This window comes from Corylus avellana, chromosome 4, assembly GCF_965113065.1.
Source record: "Corylus avellana chromosome 4, dhCorAvel1.hap1.2, whole genome shotgun sequence".
NCBI classification, from domain to species: Eukaryota; Viridiplantae; Streptophyta; class Magnoliopsida; order Fagales; family Betulaceae; genus Corylus; species Corylus avellana.
Window position 1 is genome coordinate 3,378,402 of NC_142493.1, and position 15,294 is coordinate 3,393,695.

The 15,294-nt window shown below is 38.5% G+C and overlaps 2 protein-coding genes across 3 annotated transcripts; both read left to right on the forward strand.

The window, feature by feature from the left end:
- The first annotated feature begins 1,020 nt into the window (after window positions 1-1,020).
- LOC132178818 (uncharacterized) lies at window positions 1,021-3,005 on the forward strand. Its single transcript, XM_059591374.2, has one exon. It carries the CDS (start codon window positions 1,268-1,270, stop codon window positions 2,924-2,926), a length of 1,659 nt encoding a protein of 552 aa, XP_059447357.2. The 5' UTR covers window positions 1,021-1,267; the 3' UTR covers window positions 2,927-3,005.
- Window positions 3,006-5,267: 2,262 nt separating this feature from the next.
- Window positions 5,268-15,023, forward strand: LOC132179637 (alpha-L-fucosidase 2). 2 transcript variants are annotated; one of them, XM_059592382.2, is made up of 10 exons: window positions 5,274-5,695; window positions 6,792-6,937; window positions 7,482-8,386; window positions 8,713-8,845; window positions 9,372-9,530; window positions 12,401-12,625; window positions 12,708-12,809; window positions 12,939-13,074; window positions 13,622-13,817; window positions 14,523-15,023. In XM_059592382.2, the coding sequence occupies exons 1-10, from the start codon at window positions 5,488-5,490 to the stop codon at window positions 14,824-14,826; spliced, it is 2,514 nt and encodes an 837-aa protein (XP_059448365.2). In that variant the 5' UTR covers window positions 5,274-5,487; the 3' UTR covers window positions 14,827-15,023. The 2 variants fall into 2 exon arrangements, with proteins under 2 accessions (XP_088371332.1, XP_059448365.2); XM_088515206.1 differs by lacking the exon at window positions 14,523-15,023 and having other exon boundaries at window positions 5,268-5,695; window positions 12,939-13,109; window positions 13,622-13,807.
- The last annotated feature ends 271 nt before the right edge of the window (window positions 15,024-15,294 follow it).

The window sequence follows — 15,294 nt, forward strand, 5'->3', positions numbered from 1 at the left end:
CATACGATAACATATATATTATTATATTTGTAAAATTTAATCTGGAGTGTAATAGATATTTTTCATTTCAAGTAAATGGAGGGGATCGTGTGGTGATGTAAGGGATGATTATACCATAATAAATGTAGTCATCTCCACATCAAAATCATCTCTATAGAAAGTGATGATAACCTCTATGAAAATTATAGAAGACAAATAATACAACTCTTGACGAAGAATAAGACAGACAGATATTTCTCTATGCCCTTGTGAATTTTCAGTAACCTAACAAAAACATCATTTTAAATAATTTATATTCAATTTCCTTCATCATGATCCTATCATGTTCTTGCATGTCTAAGTATCTTGATGATCAAGTCTAAGGTTTGAATTTCTTTGGACAGTTAAGATATTATTCCCTTTATACTTGGTCAGAATTTAAGCGCGTGTAGGATAGTTTCATTCTCAACTCTAATTGTGACATTAATTGCATGAACCAACTCCTGCCATGTTCAGTGAATCAATGGACTTCCTATTGAAATCAGAAACTTCCTTTGTGGCACTTGTCAATACACGTATTTAGCAATTGATATGCAGCTCTAAAACCCTACAACGTCAACATTACAGCTTTCACGAGAATTAATTGTTTATTTTCTATTAATTTATGGATTTTTGTATGTATTGACTTTTGAGTTTTAAAATTCTTTAGCCCTCGAATTTTGGCATAAGTGGCAAAGATGATAAAAGGAAAATGAAGACCCTCTATGTTCGAGTTTGTTTTTAATGCATCACAAAACTTAGAAAAAGAAGGCAATTTCTTTTAATTACTCTGGTAGGGGCGGATCTAGAACTTTTAGTTTCTCATAAAATTTTAGAGAAAAAAAAAAAAAGTTGGAGAGGGCAAAATTAATTTTTAAGGGTCTATTATATATATATATATATATATATATATATATTTGTTTAACTGATCAACAAAAACTATATGAAAAGCTTTTATATATTTATTTCATAAACTCTTTTTCGTGGTTCCCACTTCCCAGTTGCTCCAATCCATGCAAACATTTTCCTTGAAACAGAAAGAAAGAATAATCTAAGCAAGAAAGTGAAAGAAAGGTGACACTCATTAATGCAAAGACAAAAACTTCAAACTTAAAATCTAACACAAACACACCCTTAGAACCACCAGTTCTTCACCCAGCATTAGAAATTTAGAACACTACTTCATGCGTGGTTCGTATTGCTTCCAAGTTGGCAAACTTCCCATCACTCATTTTCCCCTTAAAACCCCATGAATCTTTCTTCACACTTATCTCTTCACATTTTCCTAGCGCCCAAACAACAAATTAAGCAAGAACGTACGTACACAATGTTGGACGTTTGGTCATGGATATATGAGCTCCCCAACTCGGACGAGTGGGACAAGTCTGACTCTCCACCCGTCATTGAACTCGCGAGTTCCGGATCTAGTCAGGAGAGCACGACTCGGTCGATCCAGCTTAGAGCCGAGCGCACTTCCGCGTCCGACACTGACGCGTTGGTGAACTTCAGCGTATGCTTACAGGGCTTTGAGCACCCTAACAAGGCCCAAACGACCCTCTGGGTCTCTGACACGTGTCCTCTCTCCTCACCCTTCCTCCCACTGTTACTCCAGCTCCTCCAAGAGATCATATCCGACTCACCCACGGTGCGCAATAGCACGTGCCCCAGGTCCCAGCTCCAGAAGCTGAAACCCGACCCGGTTTCGTGGATCATGGACTCTCACTCGCCTGAGTCGCTCTCCAGCTTCTTCAACCTCGTCTTCCTCACTCGCCTGTTTTGGCTGTGTGTTTGCGACGCGCCGAGTGAAGTGGGCTCGTTCTATTTCCATTCCTTGTTAGCTCCAAACATCGAAGCCTTGTCGTGTACGGACGTGCCGGTTCTGCGAACGTTTTTAGTCACAGTGGGTGTGGATGCTGAGCTGTACTTTATGCGGGCCCTTGGGTACATGTCAGCAAAATGGTTGCTTTTGAAAGAGATGAGCGTGGGCTTACAAACGTTAACACCAGCTCAGAACCTCGGGTTCTCTTATGCTACGGAGGCCCATGGGTTCTGGGTGTTGAAGGGTTACTCGCCGGTGATGGGGATGAAACTCACGCGCTCCAACGGCCCGAGAATTCAGTTTCCTACTATTGAACTGAATAATTCTGTGTTAAGATACTCCCTGGCGCACCAGCAGTTAGAGGCCGTTATTCAGCTTGAATACTCAGTTGGATTCTACGACGGGTTTCTTCATGTGAACGCACGTGTCGATAACATACGGCTCCACGTGGCGAAGTTGGGGTTCAACCAAAGCGATGACGTGGGCTACGGCGACGAGAGGCACTTCCCGTCGAGGATTCGGGTTTGGGTCGGGCCGGAAGTCGGGGCGACGTATGTGGCCGGAGTGAGCTTGGGTCGATCCACGAGCAACGAGGAGAAAGAAGTGGAAGTGCAAAAGATCGTGAAGGGTAGTTTCATAAAACCCAAGGCTCCGAGGGTGAAAGCCGCGGCGAGGACTTCAACGAGGACGAGGACGAAGAATTGGAGGTGGGAGCAGGACGCCGAGGGAAACGCAGCGGTTTTCGATGCTGTTTTACACGACAACGTGACGGGCCTCGAAGTCGCCACGTGGAAGCCAGTCACTGGTGGTGGTAAACCGGGACACGATTTTCCAAACCGGTATAACGGGTCGAGTAGACCGTTTACGAAAACCGGGGGGATGGTTTTTGCTGGGGATGAGTATGGAGAGGGAGTGGGTTGGAGGCTGAGCAAAGAGATGGAAGGGAGTGTGTTGAAGTGGAGGATAGGAGGGGAGGTTTGGGTGAGTTATTTCCCCAATGAGGTGAATAGTTCATATTTTGAGACAAGGTATGTGGAGTGGTGTGATGAGGTTGATTTGCCTTTGATTCCTGGTAAATTGAGCCCGTAAAAGAAACTCTATATATAATGTAAATAAATTTGAGTTTTTTTTAATATGTTTTAGTTTTAATTTGAGTACCTATAATATATTAATTTGCATATGGTAGTCAATTGCTTGCATTAAACCAATTCTCTGATAAAATTGTTTTGAATATAGAACTTGTTTTGTAAAGTTGAATATCATAAACATGTTGCATGAAAATCGGCTAGTAATATAGTTTTTTCACCGCGAAACCGGATAATGAGTACTTACAAAATAAGAAGAGCACCATTAGAGTGGCACCGTCCCCAGTCCCGACGGCCGGGACTCGGGAGAATATTGACCCTTTTTATACTGACCCTTTTTTATTTAAGATTCTTTTGAAGTGATCCTTAGTGGGTGTTGCCCGTTGTTTGCCATTTGCTTTTGAGGTAGACAATGTAGCCTCTTTTTGGAGAGTCTTTCGTTCATTTTTAAGGTTGCCTAGAGGCTTTTTATGGGCTTTGTGAGAGTGGGCCTTTAATTCTATTGGTCCTTGGCTTATTTGAAAGGAGTGCTTTTGACTACCAGAAAGTAGATAGAATGTCCAACTATCAACTTTTCGGGTTGAGCTTGTTGAAATCAATATACAATTAAATAGATAATTTATTAGGGTGTGTATAAAAAAATGAGTAATTAAATTAAAAATTTATACTTTTTTCAGTAATTATTTTGCATATTTCTTGTGGAGAAGCTCTAACAATAGAGTCAATGACCGAAACCTCAGTTATAAGTTTTTTTTTTTTTTTTTTTTTTTTTTGACACGTCCACATAAAAGAAGGGGGAAGGGGATCAATTATAAGTTCTAAGATAATAAAATTATTTATTGGGATAAGTTCTGACCCACACAAAGAGAAATTTGGTGAAATAAACATGTCGGCGGAGATCTGCAACACCTGCAAATAGGAAATGGTTGCGGAAGCACCTGATATTAATCATTAATCAACTTGCCTTATATGGTACAATTTTTTGGACCCCAGGGTCACATGGGACTGTTTAAGGGGTCCTATTTTTTTTCTAATTTTAAGGGGTCCTATTGAATTCGAATGATGATGTTATATACATGAGAATCCCATGGATGCAATCTTTTCTGTTTTATTTCCTTTTCAATAAGAAAATGACAAACTTCTTTAATTAATGTTACCTTCTGCTCCATTGGGCACATGGACATATCAAATCCGGATTTTAGATGCTTTGCTTCCTTAAGACGATATAGGTTTCGATTAGATTATTTTTCCTTCATATATACCATGTAAATAGTATAGAGGAGGGGTAGATTAATCAACAAGCAATAGCATTAACAAGTTGAGGAGTTGGCTACTGTTTTCATAATTGTACTTTAATTATTCCTTTCACCAAGATATAAAACTTACAATTAGAATTTCATTAATAGTCTTATTGAAATAATTAAATTACCAAACACATTTAATTTATATCGGACGTAAATTTTCTTCGACTCAGACTGTGTTCGAGAAATAGAGCTTTTAAGTCAAAAAGTATTTTTTGGCAAAAGCTTTATTTTTAAGCTTTTACCAAAAGTGTGTTTTAGCCATTTTTAAACCCTTAAAAGCATTTTCAATTTTTTTTTTTTTTTTTTTTTTGGAACCTCTCCAAGGCAGTGCCCACCCCTGCAGAGTAAACTTTGGTCCTCGAAATTTTTTCCACACGGAACTGGTTAAATCGCTGGCTTTTTACAAAGATGTGTGCCCTCAAAAGATTGTTTACACCCATAAGGTATTGAACCTTGGACCTTGAAGGGATGATACCTCAAAACCAAGGCCTCCACCACTTAGGCCAACCCCTTGGGTTGGTTTTTTTTTTTTTTTTTTTCAAAGGGACTTCTTGAGTGTTAAACGCATTTTTAAGCTTCTCAAACCCACACAAAAACATGACCTCGGCGTCTAAAAGTAACACATTTTTTTTTAGTAATACATGCTTTTTTCATTTGTTTTTAATAATATTATTAAAAATAAAAATATTATTCACACCTTCAAGCATAACAGTTTTAGAGACTGCCTCAAAATTAGTGTAAAGGAATTTTCTATATATTTATATTTAATGAAACAATACTAAATCACATGAGCTACCCAATTAAGGAATGAAAGGATATCAATCACATAAAATATTCTACTTCTTGTTCCATGCGCATATATATATATATATATATATATATATATTCTAAATATATATATTTATTTATTTACTTTTGGTATTTTTTTATTCACCGCCTTTTCTGTTGGGTCGGAAGGAAAAGACAAGAATCTGAATCAATCTAGGTTCGCTCGTGAGCACATCGCGCCGCGTGCAGTGAGTTATTATGACGAACTCGCACGCACATAATCAGCGAAGTTTGTACAGAAAATGCCGTGTATCGTGGACCCGGTTACTTCACTGTCTTCACTCCATGCCTGCCATGTGAAATTCAAAGCCAATGCTTCTCTGCCTTCCCAACCACCCCTCACCTTTACTGTATCACGCTCATCGCACACACAAAGCATCTTTAACTTCTTCTTCTTCTTCTTGTACTTTATCTGGGTTCGGTTGTTTTGGTGATGGAGGATGGTGAGTGGATTCTGGTGCGGCCACCGGCAGAGAAGGAGCTATGGAGTCCGAGTTTAGAGGATGCAGAGAGTTCTAAGCCTTTGAAGCTTACGTTTTCTGGGCCGGCCAAGCACTGGACCGATGCGATTCCTATTGGGAATGGGCGCCTTGGAGCTATGGTTTGGGGGGGTGTGGCAACAGAAACTCTCCAGCTTAATGGTAAGATGATTTTTTTTTTTTTTTTTTTTTTAAAAAAAAAAAAAAGAAAAAAGAAAAAAAGAAAAAGAAAGTAAAAGGCAATGCCACATTCCCTTGTGCTTGTAAGTGGATTATGATAGTAAAATTCTGGGTTTTGTGAAAGCTGTTGGTTTTGTTTATTCCAAAAAATGGGAAAAGTACAAGATCAAATAAGGGAAGTAATTGAATAGGGTTGCTTATGTTGAACATTTTGTTAAAGCTTAGCTACATCTTTCCATTTTTAATGAATTTCTAACTATTTTTAGTATCAAGGGGTTTGAGTTTATGTACTTGTTCTCCTTATTGATTAGTAAATAGGATTTAGTTTTTTGTTTACATTTTTGTTGTCGCATTCCTATATTTGGATGCCCATGTGGAGGTTTAGTGTTACTGGATTTGGTAGAAATGCTGGTAGTGAACTCCAGTGATATATATATATATATATATATATATATATATATATATATATGATTTTCTTTTTCTTTTTCTATCCCCTTATTTCTAAGCTCGAAGATTTGGCATTGTGACTTGTTCTTGTTGTAACATTTCCTAAGCAACCAAACAGTTGGAAATACTACAATCATTTGGCACTCAAGATACTTGAAATGCTTGGAGTGACTAGGCTTGAAATGAAAGATTTACCAAGAATGTTGGTGCACTCAACTTTGCCTCTGAGAATTTTGGTTGTAATTAGGTGATGTTCTTCAATTTGAGTTCACTTATTTGATTCAACCTGTTTTAAGAAATCATATTCGGCAAGTTTTTATATGTATTATCTGTCAAGTACCTCTGCATTTGGTTGCTGATATTCCTGAGGCAAAGAGAGAGGGGACTTGAGTTTATGTTGCTATTGTTTCTAAAAGATAAAACATTCATCACTGTGTGGATCATTTTCTCTTGAAATGGTCCTCGAAAATAACATGCCTGGAAATCTTGATAGAGATTTCTTTTCTTGTCACATATTTCAGTAACCAAATGAAGCATGTTACAATTATATGCATCTACCTCCTCTTCAATACAATGACTCAACAGGCATGTAGTAATAAGTAATGGCTATTTTATTTCAATTATTACGTAGAGGACACACTCTGGACTGGGATCCCAGGGAACTATACCAACCCAAATGCTCCAGAGGCACTAACACAGGTCAGAAAACTTGTTGATAATGGTGAGTATGCTGAAGCCACTGCAGCAGCGGTCAAGTTGTCAGGAGAACCTTCAGATGTATGTAATGTCATTACATTTGATGCTGCTATTCTTCATTTTGTTACTCAGTAAATATGATATTCAACAAGATTTATGGAGTTCGCGAGCTTATTCTATCTTGTAAAACAACCATGCAATTTCGTTTGAACCTTTCTTGCTAGTCAGTAGTGCGTCTTGCGTTCTATTTAATCTGTTATCTAGCATGAGGCACTGCTGGTACGCATGATAGTTTGTCTGTCTGAGTGCCTGATCTATTCTTGCTTGCATAATAGGTCCGCATTTGGCTTTTACTGATCATACGGTGCCTCATGCTGGTGACTTGCACTCTGGCTAAGCATTTTAGTTAATTTTTGTCACGCTAATGTGCCTCATCTCTTGATGGTGGCCTTACGTGTACGTGGTGTGCATCTTATACATTGGCCAAAACTTTCTGCACAATTTGTGAGCCTGTATGAGGGCAAGATTTCTATTACCGATGATACTTGAGAAGGCGAGCTTCCATGTTCCTAAAAAAATTGACTTATGGGATTTACACCCTAATGATTATTTTATGATGATGAAGGTTTACCAACTTCTTGGGGACATCAAACTTGAATTTAATGATTCGCATCTTACATATGCTGAAGAAACTTACTACAGAGAGCTGGACTTGGATACTGCAACAGTAAGAGTAAAATATTCTGTGGGTGATGTAGAATTTACGAGGGAACATTTTGCTTCCAATCCAGATCAAGTGATTGTGACAAAGATTTCTTCAAGCAAATCAGGGTCCCTGTCATTTACAGTGTCTTTAGACAGCAAGTTACATCATAGTTCACAAGTAAATGGAAAAAATCAGATAAGAATGGAAGGAAGTTGTCCTGGAAAAAGGATCCCACCTAAAGTGAATGAAAATGACAATCCTAAAGGAATTCAGTTTTCCGCAATTCTTGATTTACGGATTAGCGATGGCAAGGGGGTGATACAGGTTTTGGATGACAAGAAGTTGAGGGTGGAAGGTTCTGATTGGGCTGTGTTGCTTCTTGTGGCTTCATCTTCATTTGCTGGGCCATTTACTAAGCCTTCAGATTCTAAGAAGGATCCTACTTCAGAGTCAATCAAGGCCTTGGAGTCGATAAAAAATTTGTCATACACTGACCTTTATGCGCATCATTTGGATGACTATCAGAATCTCTTCCATCGTGTCTCATTGCAGCTTTCAAAAAGCACCAAGAGCCTTTTAGGAAATAACTTTTTGAAGACGAAGAAAGTAATGTCTTCTGTAACTAATTCAAATTTCAAGGAAAGTGAAGATGGTTCCATTTCAACTGCAGAGAGGGTAAAATCTTTTCAAACTGATGAAGATCCTTCCTTGGTGGAGCTTTTATTCCAGTATGGTCGATATCTACTTATTTCTTGTACACGACCTGGAACCCAGGTGGCAAACCTGCAGGGTATATGGAACAAGGATATTGAACCTGCATGGGAGTATGTTTTCCTCTCTCTCTCTCTCTCTCTCTCTGTATTATTTTTCCTGAAATTGAGGAAGTTAGACTTTGTAGAGGGACATAGGCTAGACTGAAAGATATTTAGATAAAAATGTACGTTCTAGGAATATTACCCCTTCCCTCTCTACACTTTTTATATCTTAATTATTTTTTTATATACATAAATTAGATGCATGGCATGGCTAAACTGCTCCCTTTCAATGATAGTATAAAACATAGCACGTGGTACCTTACCATTCATGTGGCTATTTGCATAATGATTTTGTTTGAATAGTTACTTATTTCATCCCTTCCTTTTCTATTCAGTGGCGCTCAACACCCGAACATTAATCTTCAAATGAACTATTGGCCTTCCCTTCCTTGCAACCTTAGTGAGTGCCAGGAACCCTTGTTTGATTACATGTCCTCTTTGTCAGTCAATGGGAGCAAAACTGCAAAAGTAAGAATTTTCTCTTTCTAGTGTACAGTCCTTTGACCTGTTTATATTATCTATCTATATGTTTTGTTCAAGGTATCAATTTTTTTTTCATGCAACTTCAAATGGATGACATTCACCCTAAGTCTAACAAATACTGTTCTATTAAGAACCATTATTGAAAGATACAGGGATAAGTAGCATGCTAAGTTGCAGTAGTGAGCCTTTAGATAAATTATTGAAATAATATGAGAGCCTTAAATTTGATTATGTATGGATAGTGCACTGCCTATAGGATGACCCTGTAGAAGGGACCCTTTAGTTTCTGATGCAATTTGATTTTATTATTCTCTGTATCATGCTAATGTGACTGGTGGCGTACATACCTCATTCCATGAAGTATTGATAGACTTAAAACCAGCAAGACCTGTAGCAACCTAACCCCTTGGTGGCCTCCATGATCTTTGCGTTCACTAAGACAATTTATTATTCTTTCTTTTCTACATAGTCTTAAGCGTATCTTTTCTTATATATTCACTGAATATTGCAGGTGAATTATGAAGCAAGTGGTTGGGTTCTCCATCAAGTCTCTGACATATGGGCAAAAACATCACCAGATCGAGGACAGGCTGTGTGGGCTTTATGGCCAATGGGAGGAGCATGGCTTTGTACCCATCTGTGGGAACATTATACTTATAAAATGGACAAAGTAAGTTCCTGCTTTATCCTATGAGAGAGAAAAAAAGTTCTTGCTTTATCCATAACTTGTTTTTTGCTAGTATAGGCATGCTGTTTGTTCATTAGGAGAGAGAACACTATACAACAGCTCCCCGCACAACTTTTGAATTAGCAGAGGCCATCCAAGTCTTATAGCATTTGAAATATTGTAGAAACGAACATGTCCTGATGTCCAGACCTGTCGAAGTATATCTGTCCACTAAGCAAAGTCCTTTGGTAATCAATTCTAACATTTTAGTAATTGTTGAAGTGGAGGGGTGTGTTGCTGCAACGGAATAGAATGTCTGTATGGCTGTTGAATCTCTTTTTACTGCACTCTTAATCATTGGACATTGGAGCTAAAGCACATTTTAGCAACATTTAAACAAGGTGATGCACTTTTTCAGAAAAAATAATTTGTATAGAAATAATATGAACTAGAAAGGCAAGTAGAGACTAATTCAACCCTCAATTCATGTGAATCATGATAATAGATGCAAAAGCCAATCTTTTTTATTTTTTTATGTCGGGGAACCTCTCCAAGGCAGGTCCTTCGGACCCACCCCTATAGAGTAAACCCTGGTCCCGTGCATCATACCCTCGAAAGTTTTCTTACACGGAACTGGTTAAATCGTTGGCTTTTTACAAGGCGGTGTGGCCCCAAAGGATTGTTTGCACCCATGAGATATTGAACCTTGGACCTTGTAGGGGATGATACCTCAAGACCAAGGCCTTCACCACTGGTTAAGATGCAAAAGTCAATCTTAACTAGCTTAGTGTCAAAAGAAACTAGACACTGTTCTTCTCTCTCTCTCTCTCTCTCTCTCTCTCCCCCGTAGGCACATTTTAGCGCATGCAGGCTTTTCTTTGCTGTTATGGGAATCTCGAGGTGGTGTGTCATTGAATCCAAGTCTTTTGAGTTGGTGGTGGAGGGCAAGTCGTCAACGTTGTGGATTTTCGAAAGGGGTGGGGGTTGTGTTCGATCCATTTGCCTAGGTAAAGCTTGTCTCATGGTTGTTGACCACTGTAAAGGGTTTGATTCTAGAGGAGGGTTTGGAGTTCTAGAGATGCTCAAAGTTGGAATCTCAGCTCTTCTTGCTTTGTGGTGGAGTATGGAGGAGACAGGAGGAGGCAGAAGGAGCAGACGCATTCTTGTGCCAGAAGGAAGAGGTGGTAAAGGTTGAAGGTCCTTTGCCATTGAGTTGTGGTCTGTTCTGCAACTTCTCCAATTGTCATCTGGTGGTGGGTTAGCTGGGGTTTGTTTCGATGGACAATCGTTGCAAATTGCAATGCCCTTAGATCAGTGTATTGGCTTGCAGTTGCCTCTGCCCATGGAGGGGAGCACCGCAAGCTCCTCAGAACCTGTTGGCAAGTCTTTAGTCTCTTTGTTCAGCTCTGGCCAGTTTGTTTTGGGGGTCGTAGTCCAAGAGAGTGTAACACCCGGATTCCATTTCGCAGCTGCTTCCTCTTTCTCTACCTTCAGACACTGCCAATGAGGAAACAAAGTTGGTAGCTTCCAAGAATGGGATCTTTGGTAGTGGTGTAATTGGTGGTGACGCATTTCTCATAGTTGCGGCTAATGTAGTGAGTAAGGTAGATAGTTTGGGTGATGCTTCTTTTGACTCGGGGCCTGTTGGTCTTGTTAGTCAATCAAGCCATGTTGATGTTGAAGCAGATCCTAGGTCCGCCAAGAGGGAGTTAGTTGTTAAAGGGGGGAATTTAAGCTCTTCATCGGACCTTTCTCCTTATTCACCTTGCTCTTCTTCTGGGTATTTGAGGGAGGTTGGTGTTATAATTGACAAAGGGGTTGGGAATTCTCTGCCTACGTTGGTTGGGATGGAGCTGGGTTGTGCAGTAGGGAATAATCAGCTTGTTAGTGCCCTGTGGCCACGTTTGGATGTGGATCTTTTCAATATGTACGAGGCTATGGTCTGCACTCCTCTGAAGTGCTGCCCCCTGCTGTGTTTGGGAAAAATATTTGCACAAGTCTAGAGTAGTCCGACTAGGTTCTGCAAAGGGTGAGGGAGATCTATTGTGCTATGTAGCTTTTATGTGAGGGTTATGAGGAGCAGTTGTGGCTTTATTGACAGCCATTGGTGGAGCGAGACTCCTATGAGAATGGCTTTCTTCGCTTGGCCGGCTGGATTGGGTAAGATCCTTACTTTGAACAACTTAAGGAAGCCTTAAGCAGCATATCATTGTGGTTGATTGGTGCTGTTTGTGTAAGAAGAATGGAGAAACCGTTAACAATCTTTTACTCCATTGCGAGTTAGTTAGTGCATTATGGAACTATCTCTTCGGATTGTTTGGCATAGCGTGGGACGTGCATTGTTGAGTGAGGGATCTCTTTGCTTGTTGGAGAGGGAAGTTTGATAGCCCTCAAAGTGAAGCTGTTTGGAAGATGATTCCACGCTTCTTGATGTGGTGGATTTGGAGGGGAATAAATGACCGAAACTTTAAAGATAGAGAAAGGACGGTAGCGGAGTTAAAGCCTTCTTCTTGAATTCCCTTTTTCATTGGATGGCTACCTACGATTGTTTCCATGTTTTTAGTTTCCTGGCTTTTGTTCATTTTTTTAGTTATGTGTTTCTCTTATATACGTTCTATGTATTTGGTGCAGCCTTTGGTTTGATTGAAAATTTGATTATTTGTTGTTTCGTAATTGAAGCTGGCTGACTTAGTATCTGTTGTTTTGAGGTTAAACTAGTTCAGAAAATGAGGATTCAGGGACTTGAAATATTGGTAAAATTGAAATGTCAGTTTTCTACCTAGATTCATATGACATTTTCTCTATGTTGGTGATAATTTATAACTGAAAATATCTAGTATATATATGATCGCTAATAATTTCTGCATATTTAGGATTTTCTAAAAAATAAGGCATATCCTTTGTTGGAAGGATGTGCATCATTTTTGTTGGATTGGTTGATTGAAGGCCATGGAGGATATTTAGAAACCAACCCATCAACCTCTCCGGAGCACATGTTTATTGCTCCAGATGGTAAGCCTGCCAGTGTGAGCTACTCATCAACCATGGACATCGCAATCATAAAAGAAGTTTTCTCCGCAATTGTTTCTGCAGCTGAGGTGAAGCTCTTATATGCTGGTGAAATCAATCCTAATCTTCAATCTCGTTAAACTCTATTACAAATAATTCTCTGGCAATCAGGTTTTGGGAAAAACTGGGGATCCTCTTGTTAAAAAAGTCCTTGAGGCTCAACCTAGGCTACCACCTACAAAAATTGCTAGAGATGGTTCCATTATGGAATGGGTACGCATGCATCTTGAATTTAATTTCTCAGTCTTTTGTATAAGGTGTTATGTTCTAGTATTTCTAATGAAGTTCTTCTATGAACTGGAATTCATTATGAACTAATAAATTCTCTCTGTTCTATGGCAGGCACAAGATTTTCAGGACCCGGATGTGCATCATCGACATCTATCACACCTTTTTGGCCTCTTTCCAGGGCATACAATCAGTGTTGAGAAAACACCTGACTTATGTAAAGCTGCTGATTATACCCTCTATAAAAGAGGTTCGCATGTGATAACTGACTATTTAGATTCCAGAGTATTCTTTTTTCCTTTTTTCCTTTTTTTTTTTTTTTTTTACTTTTTTTTTTTTTTATTTTGCATTCGGTTTATACTTGATAATTGTTTATTGTACATATGATATTTTTTTTTTGATAAGTAAAACAAATCAATACTTAATTTGATTATGTACATATGATATAATTGTTTATATCATATGTACATATGATATAATTTTTTTGATAATTGTTTATTGTACATATGATATAATATACACATGACAAATATTATTATGTGGGACTGTGGCAGTAGTCAACTAATTGTGACAGCAGCTGCCAGAGGCCACAGTTAGTGTGAACTGATCGGCCAAAGTGGAAAATCGACTCTCTCAAGAGTTCTTTTTATCAGTTACCCAATTCACATTTTTTGTTTACTTCGGTTTGTTATATGTTAGAATATGAAATGTAGTTGGTTTTGAACTTCATTAAATATGATATTACTTTAACAGTAAGTTCATAGAGCTATCATTTATTTTCTCTTAACTTGAAACAGGAGAGGATGGTCCGGGATGGTCAACTACATGGAAAATTGCATTGTGGGCTCGTCTTCACAACAGTGAGCACGCATACCGGATGGTCAAGCATTTGATTAACTTGGTAGATCCAGACCATGAAAGTGACTTTGAAGGAGGAGTATATAGTAACTTGTTCACAGCACACCCCCCTTTCCAGATTGATGCTAACTTTGGGTAAGCCACAATATATTATCTGTATGTTAGTAATATTTGTTTGTGTTAAGTAACATTCATTATCTATGATCACTTACCCCTGACAAATTCCATTCCCCTGACAACAACAGTTTATTTCATTTTTATTGTTGCACTTTTGCGAATGAATTTGGAAGTAGGAGTTCTGATGCTGTAAATTTTCTTGTCATCCTCATCGACAAAAACATTCGCTTATTGAGACATGAGGCTTTCCCACAAGTATCTTTTGCAGACTGTCATATTAAAGTTCACTTATCCATCTCTCCCTCTCTCTCTGAACTGATAAATAAGAAGCTTTGATTTGAGCAAGTGTGATTGTTAATCTGTATGCATTTATCATTTAAGGCAGCCCCATCACACATTTACATAAATTTCTGGATCATGTCCCAAATTTTCACCAAATTAAGCAGTCTCATTGTGAAGAATTTTGGGGCTGAACACGAATATCCAAGTCAAAATTGCTGTCGTACATTGTAACTTCGCTTTTCACGTTGTTAAAGTATCTGATTCCAACTCCGAGCGTTAAAAATCATCATAGCAGTAATTGTGAGATTGTGATTAAAGTTTTTCTTAAGTGACACCCTTGATTTGCATGCACTTGAAGTAGATATCAGTTTAACTAAAGCTGTCTTTGAAGTAAGAATATTATTCATGATTTGATTATTCTGTAAATCTTTTTCGTTACAGTTTTTCAGCAGCAGTTGCAGAAATGCTTGTCCAGAGCACGGTAAAGGATCTATACCTACTTCCTGCTCTTCCCCGGGATAAATGGGCGAGCGGTTGCGTGAAAGGATTGAAGGCACGCGGTGGGATGACGGTAAACATCTGCTGGAAGGAAGGAGACCTTCATGAAGTCGGCCTTTGGTCCAAGGACCAGAATTCTCTTACAAGATTACATTATCAAGGAACTACGGTTGTGGCAAGTATATCATCCAGCCGGGTTTACACGTTCAATCGGCAGTTAAAATGCGTGAAGACGTTCTCTCTCTGAGAAGCAAGAGAGGCTTTTTCTTGATTGCTAAGATCATATTGATCTTATGAATTCCTTTGTCTGTCTTTCTTAACCAAGTTTTTGGTCTGGATTTAATTTGATTGGTCAAGCAAGAGAATCTTCCATGGTATCATTTATTTATTGTTAATAACAATTTCATGCAAACATTTTCTATGTTTCATTCTTCAATTATTACTTCTTTCTGAGTGATATTTGCCTTCTTAAGTTTTATTTGCTGATCCAAGTCTTCACAACATTTGTCACGCCCCTGCTCTTAAGGGATAAGAAAAAGATTAGTTAACAAGCATTATACAAAGCTAGAGCTTCTGAAAAATTTAATACTTTTTTGTCACGTTACAACATATATTAGAGCACTAATCTCCAATTTTACGAAATAATATGCACTTTATATTCACAATAAAGTTTAGATTCTTCTCATTGGGCTAATCAAAGATTATAAAAAATGGG

Bases quoted from the DNA above. Each gene is read 5' to 3' on its own strand.
- LOC132178818 (XM_059591374.2), top strand. From the start codon at position 1,268: ATGAATCTTTCTTCACACTTATCTCTTCACATTTTCCTAGCGCCCAAA.
- LOC132179637 (XM_059592382.2), top strand. From the start codon at position 5,488: ATGGAGGATGGTGAGTGGATTCTGGTGCGGCCACCGGCAGAGAAGGAG. The intron at 8,846-9,371 runs GTAAGAATTTTC...TGAATATTGCAG, and splicing joins ATGGGAGCAAAACTGCAAAA to GTGAATTATGAAGCAAGTGG. The intron at 12,810-12,938 runs GTACGCATGCAT...GTTCTATGGCAG, and splicing joins ATGGTTCCATTATGGAATGG to GCACAAGATTTTCAGGACCC.